The following is a 13,518-nucleotide window of genomic DNA, read 5'->3' on the forward strand; positions in this document are numbered from 1 at the left end:
TATTATAATATTAAATGGTATGTGCTGCTCCTTTTTGAATCACTTTCATTTAGAATAAATAAATGAATGGTTTATATAATCAAAGCAAAATGAATTAAATGTGCTTTACATTGCCCTCTTCTGGCAAAATATGATATTGCATTACTCATTTGCTTGCCCCAACATAATTTTCCTGCTAGAACTGGAAATTCACCAGCTGACCTCCCAGTTTCCTGAACACAGCCGACCCCGACAAGACATCCTGGATGTGCCAGAAGACAACCACGTGCATATGGTGGGGCCAAACAGACTCGACACACTGGGGCAGCAAGGCAAACACATCTACACTGAGTATCAGAGCTACAACCTGGGCAATAAAGCCCAGCAGCTTCATCCCCCAAGCCACCGCGAGCCCCTGGTCTACATCCCTCTGCCGGGAGCAGATGGCCAGAGAGTGCCAGTGGTGCAGGTGAGCGGCGGGCCTGAACCTGGCTTCCCCTTCGCTGGCCTTTACAATGAGACAAACCTGCCCCAGGAGGCTCAGACCCAGACCACAATCATGTGGCAGCCTGTGCCGCACACCTCAGAGTACGTGGTGTCATGCAATCCCATTACAGAGATCAGTGAGAAGATTTTACAGGTGAGTAAACAATCCAATCTGAAACGATTGAAAAAATATATAATTATTCACAATTAACTGCATATATCAATATATGATTAAAGAAAAACATCTAAAACATTACTGTACATTACTGTGTCAGAAAATAACTGAATAGACAGAATTACTGAATAGACATTAAAAAATTGATTTTAGCCATGTGCATAAGAGCATTTCATGGTAAATTATTAAATTCAGTAACTTTTAATAATTTAATAAATAATGTATTATAAAATAAATAATTAAACTAAAGTATTTTATATATAAACTACTGTTTAATAGTTAAGGGAATATATATTTTCATATATTTTAAAAAGCAATTTAATATGCTGATCTGGCACTCAATAAATATTATTATTGCTATTATTATTATTATTATTATCATCAATCTCAACAGTGAACCGCTGCTTAATTCTTTGGGAAACATAATACATTTTTATTTATTTATTTATTGATAACTTGGAATTTCAAAGTTATTTTTTTTTTTTTTTATAGAATTTTTTAATAACATTATAAATGTCTTATAAACTGCATAAACATTATAAACTGCATCCTTGCTGAATATAAATAAAAACTTATTTAATAAGAAAATTACTTATTCCAAACTTTTGAAAAGTAGTGTTTATCAACATTTGCTGAGGCAAGCCCCTAAATCAAGAGAATTTAATGAATTACTGTACTGTTATTATTGTGGTAGAAACTGTAAATTAAAAAATAAAAACACATTTATATATAGCAACCCTTATTTATAGATAAGTATGCTGAAACAAACCCACATGCACAAAACCTAACACTTCAAATATAAAAACTAAGTTTAAATGTACCTGTTTGGTCCTATATAATGCAGTTTGGTGCAGTAGTAGTATATTATCAGTGATTAATACATACACTCTCTCCCCTTCAGATGCGTCTGCCTGGTACGTCCACTAGCGCTACACTGATCGGTCTCACCTCTGGTGCCTCCTATAATGTTCTTGTGGAGTCTGTCAGCGGAGACCAAAAACAGAAAGTCCTGGAAGATGTTGTGACTGTTGGAAACAGTGGTAAATAATCTCTAAACCAAACAAATATGTAACAGCATTTCAGAAGTTTCCTTGCTCATTGCCGACTCCTCATATGCTTTAGTTCCAGGGGCTGGAGTGGTTCCCACAGGCAGGGATGTGTGCTACGACACGTTCACCGCCACCTACCATGAGGTGGACGAGGAGTGGGAGCGCATGTCCGAGACAGGCTTTAAACTCTGGTGCAAGTGCCTTGGTCTCGGCAGTGGTCATTTCAGATGTGATTCATCCAGTGAGTGAATGAGCTGTGCCGCTACATGCTAAACACCACACCTCACTCTAGCATGGGTGACCGTTTGCCAATTACAAATGTTATGTTTTATATTTCACTCCATACTTTTGTTCATGCTAGTTTTTCCTGACATGTTTGTGGAGGTCATCAAACATGACAGCCATAGATGAGGTGGCTCATGTCTCAGATTTGTATTGTCAGCCTTTAACCAGACGATATTAAACTCTGGGACCGGCTTATTATGTGCAATAACCACTGTATGAATGTGTGTGTGAAGGATGAAATCACTGGAAACTCTCAAATGTATTTCTCCGGACACTTTTGAGGCTTTGTATACTAACCAACAGCCACCTTTGAATCTACAGAATGGTGTCATGATAATGGCCACAACTACCGAATTGGTGAGAAGTGGGACCGTCGGGCTGAGAACGGTCACATGATGAGCTGCACCTGTCTGGGCAGCGGGAAAGGAGAGTTCAAGTGTGAACCCCGTAAGCAGAGTTTTTCAACCGAGTCTAACCAACTTTCAATATCTAATGGTTGGTTGATTGACATTCATTCTCTGCTGTAGATGAATCCACCTGTTATGATGAGGGGAAGCTCTACCAGGTGGGAAACCAGTGGCAGAAGGAGTATCTCGGAGCAATTTGCACATGTACCTGCTATGGAGGACAACAGGTAACACTAGGTTTTATGTCGTCTCTATTTTCCTAGTGTATTTACACATTAATGAGTTTCTACATGATTAAACCCCTGCTGTCTCTCCAGGGCTGGCGCTGCGAGAACTGTCGTCGTCCTGGGGTTGAAGTTGATGCAGACCTCGTTCAGCCTCCAGTGCGCTCTGATGCTTACGACCGCTACAGAGAGAACGCCCTTCGCAAACTGGTGAGTCTTTTATAGATGTGACGGACAAAGGCTTTGAAAACAAATAATGGAAGGTCAGATTTGTGTATAATTATAGTGAATATTGTGTATAATAATATAATAATTTTTTTCAAGGCTGCATTATTTTTACTTATTTTTTAAATAAAAACAGTAAAACAGAAATATTGTGACATATTTTTTTTATTTTAAAATAACTGCTTTTATCTTAATATATTTTCAAATGTAATTTATTCCTATAATGCAAAGCTGAATTTTCAGCATCATTCTAATATGCTGAGTTGCTGTTCACACCCAGAATGATAACTTAAAGATATAGTGATAATAGTATTAGCGTCTACACCAGTGAATGAGATCATCAGTTTATTCTAAGCGTTTATTCTAAGTCTGCCGCTTTAAATTCTCACACTCATTATAGCAGGGTTGATTCTGATTGGGTTTAAAAATATATATATATATATATATATATATATATATATATATATATATATATATATATATATATATATATATATATATCCTTCATCAGCTGGAAAAATAAAATGTTTTGAAAGTGATTCCAACTATATTGTTTCTCTGTGCCTTTATCTTTATAGATGTGGTGTGGGCTCTTCTATTCTTTAATATTGAGAATTATTTTTAGAACCTTTGTGTGAACGGCCCTTTATAATAGAAAGTTAATTACATTATCAATTACATTTATTCATTTAGCAAACACTTAAATCCAGAGCTACTTACAGTGCATTTAGGCTATACATTTTTTATTTATTTTTTACCATTGCTGTATGTGTGTTCCCAGGGAATTGAACCCACAACCTTTTGCGCTGCTAATGAAATGCTCTACCACTGAGCCACAGAAAAAGATAGCATTTATTCTAAACACATCACAGTTAGATAAATAGCATGTACTGTATTTAATAAAGTTGATATGGTGACTTAATTGCATACTGACTTTCAGCATTTGGAAATGTTTCAGATTTTGTTATAAAACAAACACGTTTTTACTTTCTCCTTACAGAACATTCAATGTCCAATCGAGTGCCTGAGACCAGACCTCTTAGCAGATGCTCAGAGCCCTCTAGAATAAATGTCTATCAATTTTGCCCAGTAATGGAGAGGACATGGCCTCCAGAGACTGTATCTAGCTCCCTCAGTGCCTCTCTGTCCTTATCTTCACTCACACTGCAAACTCTGTCCTGCTGCTTCCACCTGTGATGTCACGCCCAGAGACAAAACTTCTCACTCTTCTGATTGGTCGAGTCAGCAGCCAGTCTCCCTCTGCACAGTGGATGGAAGGACACCATCTGTCTACACCGAGATTCCACTGATTTGAAGCTTGGCTGTCGACATCATTTCCACATCCTCTGGAAGCTCAAATCAGTGGAACATCAGCAGAGAATCAACACATCTTGCCTTTGTGTTTTTCAGTATTATTGTCTATTGTCTGGTCATGTTTTTTTTTTAAATGATTTTGTGACATTTTGTGTATTTTTGCCAGTGATCCAAACGTTTATTGGTGTTCTTTTCTAAAACAAGCACTGTCTTACAATGAAAACCTTTGTGCCTTGTAGGCATCCTTTTTGAATGATGTAATATTCACCCCTCCCTAATCTGATTGGTTGGTTGATCTGTGGCCTTTGTGTCCATCAGGAGACAAAGGAAAAGCACTGTGTTAATGAAGAAGTGAACTTTTTCTTTTCTTTTATTTATCCCTTTTATGTATGTTTTGATGGAATGCAGATTATGGGTGTATACTGTTTTTATGTTTGTGTTTTAGGTGCCAAAGTCTTAACTACTGTGGACAAAAATACTTTTTAATAAATTCTTTTTTTTTTACAATGTTTGTGATTCAAGGCCTATTTGTCAGAAGCTTCCATGACACTAAAGCAGCATTCATCTGTGTGTTGTTGTTATTTTTTGTGGTTTTAATAAGGATAACCGATATCAGCATGCACATTTTTTGTTAAATGTTTTAAGGTGACATTTTTGTTTATCAAAGCAAGTGGCATTTGTGTATGTGCCTTTAAATGCAAATTAGCTGCTGCCTCCGCCCCCTTTCTAGGTGAGGGTGGAGTCTTTACAGCTTGAGCTTCAGGTAGACTGTAAACAACAAATCTCACACAGCCAAAATTATTGATGAAATATGCAGACAGTGATTGTTTTCAGGATAAAACTAACAACACCGCTCTGCTCTCTGTGAGTGCAGTCAGAAACAACGGTTTCTTTAGCCACATTAGCTGTACAGCATGCCAAAGAGCACATCTGGAAATGCGATTTGGAAACATTGAGAAAATATGAGGTGATTCTGACATGTTCTGCATATGATGTTTGAGCATGAACCGTACTGACCCATCTTTCATAATCAGCTTCTGCGCAAAACCTGTGTTTAAACACTTGTTTACAAAGTGCACATATATATTTCGACTCTTTGGCACATTTCCTTCCATAAATTAAATTCATCCACAGTGTTCTCCATTGCTCAGATGTCGAGAGTCTTTGAAAACTGTCATTTGTCCATCCAAAATCATTTGTAATGTTTATGTGGCCCCGACAGAATGTAAATAGGAGCCATAGCAACAATATAAACATGGCTGACCTTGTGCAGTTCAATCAGGGCGGGGTCAATGCGAATAGCTGCACATTGTCATCAGTCATGGGCGGGGCTTACACTTACTGTGTACTTTATAAACTGCTTCTGATTTATGGAGATTATAAAAAAAGAAATGAATGGATTTGTACCATTGTAGGCTGGTTGTTTAAACACCCTGTAGACAGCATGCCAAAGTGACCATTTTGCACAATAGGTCCGAACTCCTCCTTAACATCTGTTTGGTGAATTTCGGATTAAAAAAATTCTGTGAAAAGCGTGGTTTGCTTTAAGGCAGCAAGAAATGCATTTATTTCTCAAACGTAATTACAAGTGACATAGGCTACTTGCGTTTTTTTACTTATTATTATCATTATAGTTGTTGTTGCTGTTGTTGTCTCAATAATCAATAAACTGAATCACTATAGTAAATATTTTCCTAGCTGTATTCGTTTGGATGGAAGTCATCACATACTTTCCCTTCAGTGATTTCCGTGGCTGAACAGATGGAGGTTGGCTTGGCTGCAGCTGATGCCATGGGCGGAATGGAGTATGAAGCAGGAGCTGATCCAGATATTCTCTGTGAGTGAAATCCCTCTTTGTTTGTTTCTTCTTGAAGATAATACTAATCGGTGTTCCCTTGTTAAAGAAGATTGTTGGTTACCACTGATGTAGCCAGGACCTTCTGCCACTTTATTTTGTCAGACAGATCCATTCAGCCTCTCTCGAGACAGGCCATGTTTTGTTAGAGTCCTGTTTTCAGTTACATTTGAGCTTCGGGAATGAGGAGAATTTGCCTTTGAGCTAGAGAAGCATACCCAGCCTGTATGTGACATATCACATCATCAAATCTATGACAAAACATTTCATAGAGCACAGGAACAAAAGCAGATTCATGTAGCTGGTCAGTCTGGACTTCTACTGCATTGTTTCTCAACTGGGGCTTTTAAAATAAGACAAATCTTGTTTTAAATAATCTAAAACAACTAAAATGAAAACTGACTTGGATCAAATTTCTTTATTCATTCCATCAACATCTGTCATTTTTATTTTAGATCCAGGTTTCTCACTGTGTTAAAAAGCATAAGGTTAGGCTCTAAAATATTGTGCTTAATTATTTTCATTAAATATTTTACTTTAGTAGTTAAATATATTGACATTCTAGTTTCAGTAAATAAAAAAGGCACTAGGGTGGCCGTGTCTGATTTCTCAGTCCCAGTTACCAGTATAAACAAAGAAAATGATGCCCAAATATAATACAAGACAGATTAATGATGCATTAATCATTGACTCTATATCCTTGCTCTTTTTGAAAACGGCATGTTATAAGAATTCCAGTTTTAAGTCGGGCAGAAAAGCACAAATTATAAAAGAGGTTGAATCCTAATTGACACAATATGATGTTTTTATTTTTTTTCACAGCAGAGGGCAGTATTGGTCTTTACTCAGTTTAAGACGGCCATCTCATTCTACATCTTATATGGTTCTCAAGTGTGTTTGTATTGGACATAATCAATGGGCCTGTTGCGTTCACTTATGTTTTTGTTGTTGCCACATATTTCATAATTGCTTCATTCAATCCATAACTTTTTTTTTTTTTTTTTTTTTTTTTAATCTCTGTGACTGAAGTCAGTTTTAGTTTAGCCCTGTCTTACTGGAACCAAACCAGCTCATATGAAGCTCCAAACATACTATAGTCAGGTTGGCTGAGATGCAGGCAAGAAACTTAAACAATGCCAGCCACATCTGATTGTCTTTAACGGAAACATGCGATTACATTAGCCACCATCAAAATGTGCATTGGTAATCAAAGATTTCCATACAAGCTTTTAGGGAGTGATTAAACACCACATTTAGACTCCATATTTTCATTTGTTTGAAATAATGTCAACCATTAGTCCTGAATTCATTTGACTTAAAAGGTAGTCTGAAATCTCGGCCTGTAATGAGGGATCACCAGGTTCACGTGTAATTCACTGAATTTTGAGTGTGTTGCTTGAAGCAGCAGAGTGCTTGTGATACATGAAAAGCTTGTAAAAGAAGTGAAATGGTAATTTCCATTGTGTTGTCGGAGATTATATCTCTCCATCGCCAATACTCTCATCCATCTTTAGGATTGTGATTGATTAGTCTGCATATCCCAGCTTGTCCATCAATTAATTTATATTCCATTTGTCTGTATGACCAACACATCTCTATTAATCTTTGCTAGTACTCTCACTGTTTTCCTGGACTCTTGCTTTCAAGTATGGAAGTGATCAATGGCCCATAGTTTTGTGTAGAAACTGTTGAGATTTATGAGTCTGCAGTGGTCGAAGTGATGAATGCTCTGGCTCTGCTGTATGCGTACGCTTTTGTGGGTCCTCATTACATGTGATTGGTACATAAATGATTCTAATCAATATTAGCTCTAAAAAGAACCTTTAATGATTAGTGGAAGCTAGTGTTTTGAATGTGTCTCTTTTAGTCAGTCTGATTTAACCATCTGAGGCATACAGAAAGCCATTTTGAACCTTTTAAGGTGTGATGGATGATGATGAACTTTGACCCTTTATTATAATTCTGTATGACTGTCTTCTTTATATGTCATTGTGCTTTTAATTGATAACATCATACATTTTAAATGGTTGACAGAAGTGGTGACAGACCAAGATATTTACAGTATCTTCTGCACTGAACATATGTGACAGAATACTTCATTTATTAATTATTATATTTATTATATTATTATTAGAAATAAAGAAAAACGTTCAGATAAATGTGTTTCTTTGCTATTCAGTAATTAATGTTTCAGAGTGTCTTTTGTTTAAGTTTAAGTGTGCTACATAATACTGAGGCAGATGATAAAATAAAAAGGCACTTAAGTGATCTTAAGGAGAGCACACTTTCTTGCTTCTTAACACTTAAAATACACTTTTAAAACATGCACTTTGTAACAATGTCAAATCAAATGTTTTGCTAACAAGTACATTTGCAGTGTTTATGATTTAATAATCTTTGGTTTTGCACTTATTTTAATACATTGATTAATATACTAAAAACTTGATTGACATACAACAGAAATGGCATTGAAATATTTTAGTTTACCATCAATTCTTGCCATTTTAAAAACAATAAAAGTTGTTATGAAATTACATATAAAAATGGAATATATATATATATATATATATATATATATATATATATATATATATATATATATATATATATATATATATATATATATATATATATATATATATATATAGGCTAATTCCTCCAATAAGTAATTTTTTATAATAAAAATGTATTTATTTTTTACAAGGGGATACATGAGCATCATTTTTTTTCATTTGTCAGCGTGCATATTATCTGATCATGGTATGTTCAGTTGTGATTCACTCTTGTTTATTTCCTGGAATTGTGTTATCAGTGCTGTGCATCAGAGATGGGACCAAGTCACACATGTGCAAGTCTCAAGTAAGTCTCAAGTCTTAACCTTCAAGTCTCAAGTAAGTCCCAAGTATGTTTTTCTTGGGCAAGTCAAGTCAAGTCAAGTCACAAGCTATGTCAAGTCAAGTCCAAGTCAAGTCACCTTAACATTGTTATTTTACCTGCAGAATCTGATCTTAATAAAGTTAAAAGACAAGATATAAATAACTGTCAGTAAATTAAAATAATTTGGATTTGCATTGTACATACTCATGTTCAGTAAAATACATCATGGAATCAAACAAAATTGTAACTTCATAAAATTATTTATTTTCCACTTCTGCCAACAGTGTTTGAAATGTTTTACATTTTCAACATTGAGTCCATAAAACAAATAACAGCTTAACATCCAACAGACTCCTCTCTGAACACCTCTCTCTCTCTCAAACACAGTTTACATACAACATTAAACTTTGTTACATTTCTCGAAAGTTTGGGCACCCTTTGCAGAATCTGTGAAAATGTGAGTAATTTTCAAAAAATAAGAGAGATCATACTAAATGCATGTTATTTTTTTATTTAGTACTGTCCTGAGTAAGATATTGTACATAAAACATTTTAACATTTAGTCCACAAGACAAAAAAAATACTGAAATTATTAAAATAACCCCACTCAAAAGTTTGGGAACCCTTGGTTCTTAATACTGTGTTCTGTCACCTGATGATCCTCAACTGTCTTTCTGTTTTGTGATGGTTGTGCATGAGTCCCTTGTTTGTTCTGAACAGTTAAACTGAGCAGCGTTCTTCAGAAAAATCTTTAAGCTCCTGCAGATTCTTCAGTTTTCCAGCATCTTTGCATATTTGAACCCTTTCCAGCAGTGACTTTATGATTTTGAGATACATCTTATCACACTGAGGACATTTGAGAGACTCAAACACAACTATTTAAAAAGATTCAAACGTTCACTGATGCTCCAGAAGGAAACGATGCATTAAGAGCTGGGGGGTGAAACAGAACACAGTAACTGTAATATGTACTTCTCATGATTAGGTAATCGCTGCAGCTGTAGTCTTATTCACATTTGTTTTATTGATTGATTGTTTTGCTCTATGAGAAAGACAAGGTAACAAAATATTCGGGGCTTAAGCCCCCTTAGCCCAGCCCTAGCGTTTTTTGGAACACGTTTTTTGACGGCCTGCTAGCGGATCGTAAGGGGGCGTTCACAAAGCACGTCTTTTGCGCGCGCAAGTTCGTTATTTCCAACGTAGGCGCGCGGTATGCGCGCTCATAATGGAAGCAACGCGGTCGCGACGTGGACGCGGTGCGGACGCGCCTGGAAAAAACGAGCGCGTCGCACCGCGTCCACGTCGCGACCGCGTTGCTTCCATTATGATCGCATCAAGTTAAAAACATCTCAACTTTTCACAAGCGCACCGCAGGTCATGTGACAAGAACTAACCAATCAGCTTCATCCTTTCCCGTAACAACGTTGAAAGCTCAGCCAAGATGAAGGAACAGCTGATCATAGCTGTATATGGATTGCCATTTTGAAATATATTTAGTAGCAGAGCTACTGCAAGCGATTTTTAGAGCTGCAAATCCATTTATCCTTTGCGGAAATTTCCGCGTCTCCCGTCTTCGTGGAGAGAGCACGTCACGGAGCTCGTCATGGTTGCTTAGCAACGGCAGACGCCTCAGGGGCGCAACTGCCCAAGCGCTTTGGAAAGAAGGAGAAAGCGGCGCACCCAGCGTTTTCCACGCGTTTTTAGGCGCGAATTATTGAAGACAAAAGCGATGACCCTCGGTACCTCTCAGGCTGACATGTTGATGTGATGTGATATCTGATTTAAGTGGGCGTGGTGTGCGTAAGGTAGAGAGGACATGACTGATGATAGTGTCCTGATCCAGTCACGATGCTATTCTCAGCCTGCGCTCCAGCTGAGTAATCAACTTTATTTTTAAAAATAATTTATATATTTTATATTTAAACTGAAAACATGATCTGATTAACACTCAAGTCATTCAAGTCATTCAAGTCATCGTCTCTCAAGTCAAGTCAAGTCCCGAGTCTTTAACTTCCAAGTCCAAGTCAAGTCTCAAGTCCTAAAAATAGCGACTCGAGTCGACTCGAGTCCAAGTCACCAAGTCACAAGTCCCCATGTCTGCTGTGCATTACAATGGCTGAGCATCAGCAGTGTCCGGAGCATCTGGAACTTCTGTCTATGCGCTAATTAAATTCTCTCATTCATTTCCATGCTGCCTGCTCTTTCAAATCTTAATTAAGGAATATGTTTATGAATGCTGTTAGGTCAATTTAATTTGATCTTTGGCTTCTTAAGCAAACAAGTGATTACCTTTGTACAAATGTACCTCACACACTTTGGAGTTGGTAAATTTCATCTACGTATATCCCAAGTTTAGTAATGCAAAGTTTGACAGTTTAACTCTTTCCACTTCAGCCGAAGAGCATAACTGTCAAGTAGTGTTGTTTTCTGCGGCCTGTTTTAATTTTAGATTAGTCTGTCATTTGAGTTTTTATTAGTTTTAGTCATACTTTCATACTCTTTTAAGTCTAGTCAAGTTTCAGTCAACTAAAAGTCTGAGCATTTTAATCTTTATTTTAGTCAGAATGACTATTCTCGTCTAGTTTTAGTCAACGAAAACTGATAACATTAAGTCTAGTTTTAGGCAATGAAAATTTTATTTTAGTTTTTTTTAGTAATGCAATTCTATTTAACCCAGTCGATATAGTATAAGTTACCTAGCAGTATAGACATAACCAAAATTTTATTTTAGCCAAACCCATTTCAAACAAGGTTATCTTATTATATTATTGTTACCGTATAGACTCAAGAATACATCCAATCCAGACACTGAAGATGCTCTGATTTGTATTTACAACTTTTATTTTACCAACCAAACATGTTAGAAGTACACACATCAGTCCCTTTCTCAGACTAAACTTTGTTTGTTGTTGTCTTCTACAAATCTGATTCCAAAAAAGTTGGGACACTGTACAAATTGTGAATAAAAACAGAATGCAATGATGTTGAAGTTTCAAATTTCAATATTTTATTCAGAATACAACATAGATGACATATTATCAAATGTTTAAACTGAAAAAAATTATCATTTTAAGGGAAAAATAAGTTGATTTAAAATTTCATGGCATCAACACATCTCAGAAACATTGGGACAAGGCCATGTTTACCACTGTGTGGAATCCCTTCTTCTTTTTATAACAGTCTGCAAACGCCTGGGGACTGAGGAGACAAGTTGCTCAAGTTAGGAAAAGGAATGTTGTCCCATTCTTGTCCAATACAGGCTTCTAGTTGCTCAACTGTCTTAGGTCTTCTTTGTCACATCTTCCTCTTTATGATGCACCAAATGTTTTCTATGGGTGAAAGATTCTGGACTGCAGGCTAGCCATTTCAGTACCTGGATCCTTCTTCTACACAGCCATGATGTTGTAATTGATGCAGTGTGTGGTCTGGCATTGTCATGTTGGAAAATGCAAGGTCTTCCCGGAAAGAGATGACGTTTGGTTGGGAGCATATGTTATTCTAGAACTTGGATATACCTTTCAACATTGATGGTGCCTTTCCAGATGTGTAAGCTGCCCATGCCACACACACTCATGCAACCCTATACCATCAGGGATGCAGGCTTCTGAACTGAGCGCTGATAACAACTTGGGTTGTCCTTATCCTCTTTTATCCAGATCACATGGCGTCCCAGTTTTCCCAAAAAGAACTTCAATTTTGATACGTCTGACCACAGAACAGTTCTCCACTTTGCCACAGTCCATTTTAAATGAGCCTTGGCCCAGAAAAAAATGCCTGCGCTTCTGGTTCATGTTTAGATATGGCTTCTTTTTTGACCTATAGAGTTTTAACCGTCAACAGCGAATGGCACGGTGGATTGTTTTCACCGACAATGTTTTCTGGAAGTATTCCTGAGATCATGTTGTGATTTCCATTACAGTAGCATTCCTGTATGTGATGCAGTTCTGTCTAAGGGCCCGAAGATCACGGACATCCAGTATGGTTTTCCGGTCTTGATCCTTATGCACAGATATTGTTCCAGATTCTCTGAATCTTTGGATGATATTATGCACTGCAGATGATGATAACTTAAAACTCTTTGCGGATTTTCTCTGAGAAACCCTTTCTGATATTTCTCCACTATTTTTTGCAGCAGCATTTGGGGAACTGGTGATCCTCTGCCCATCTTGACTTCTGATAGACACTGCCACTCTTAGAGGCTCTTATTATACCCAATCAATTTGCCAATTGACCTAATAAGTTGCAAATTGGTCCTCCAGCTATTCCTCATATGTACATTTTTATGTACAACTTTTCTGGCCTCTTATTGCTACCTTTCCCAGCTTTTTTGGAATGTGCAGCTCTCATGAAATCCAAAATGAGCCAATATTTGGCATGACATTCCAAAATGTCTCTCACTTTCAACATTTGATATGTAATCTATATTCTATTGTGAATAAAATATAAGTGTATGATATTTGTAAATTATTCCATTCCTTTTTTATTCACAGTTTGTACAGTGTCCCAACTTCTTTGGAATCGGGTTTGTAATTAATGCACTAGTGAGGCTTGAGGAAGTGACGTCCTGGTGCTACCTGATGCAGCCCCTGAAGTGAGACAAAGGAAACAGAAATGCTGCAAAATAATAATAACATAATGTTAT

The 13,518-nt window shown here is 36.8% G+C and overlaps 1 protein-coding gene across 50 annotated transcripts in view; it reads left to right on the top strand.

The window, feature by feature from the left end:
• The window catches only part of LOC127965162 (fibronectin), a 58,838-nt gene extending 54,185 nt beyond the window's left edge, over positions 1-4,653 (top strand). For all 50 annotated transcript variants that reach the window (XM_052565800.1, XM_052565806.1, XM_052565799.1 and 47 more), the window contains 7 exons: positions 180-619; positions 1,542-1,680; positions 1,763-1,930; positions 2,296-2,421; positions 2,502-2,608; positions 2,699-2,815; positions 3,831-4,653. In XM_052565800.1, the coding sequence (XP_052421760.1) occupies positions 180-619; positions 1,542-1,680; positions 1,763-1,930; positions 2,296-2,421; positions 2,502-2,608; positions 2,699-2,815; positions 3,831-3,899 (1,166 nt within the window). In that variant the 3' untranslated portion in view covers positions 3,900-4,653. The remainder of the gene's footprint in view (positions 1-179; positions 620-1,541; positions 1,681-1,762; positions 1,931-2,295; positions 2,422-2,501; positions 2,609-2,698; positions 2,816-3,830) is intronic.
• The last annotated feature ends 8,865 nt before the right edge of the window (positions 4,654-13,518 follow it).

This window comes from Carassius gibelio, chromosome B9, assembly GCF_023724105.1.
Source record: "Carassius gibelio isolate Cgi1373 ecotype wild population from Czech Republic chromosome B9, carGib1.2-hapl.c, whole genome shotgun sequence".
NCBI classification, from domain to species: Eukaryota; Metazoa; Chordata; class Actinopteri; order Cypriniformes; family Cyprinidae; genus Carassius; species Carassius gibelio.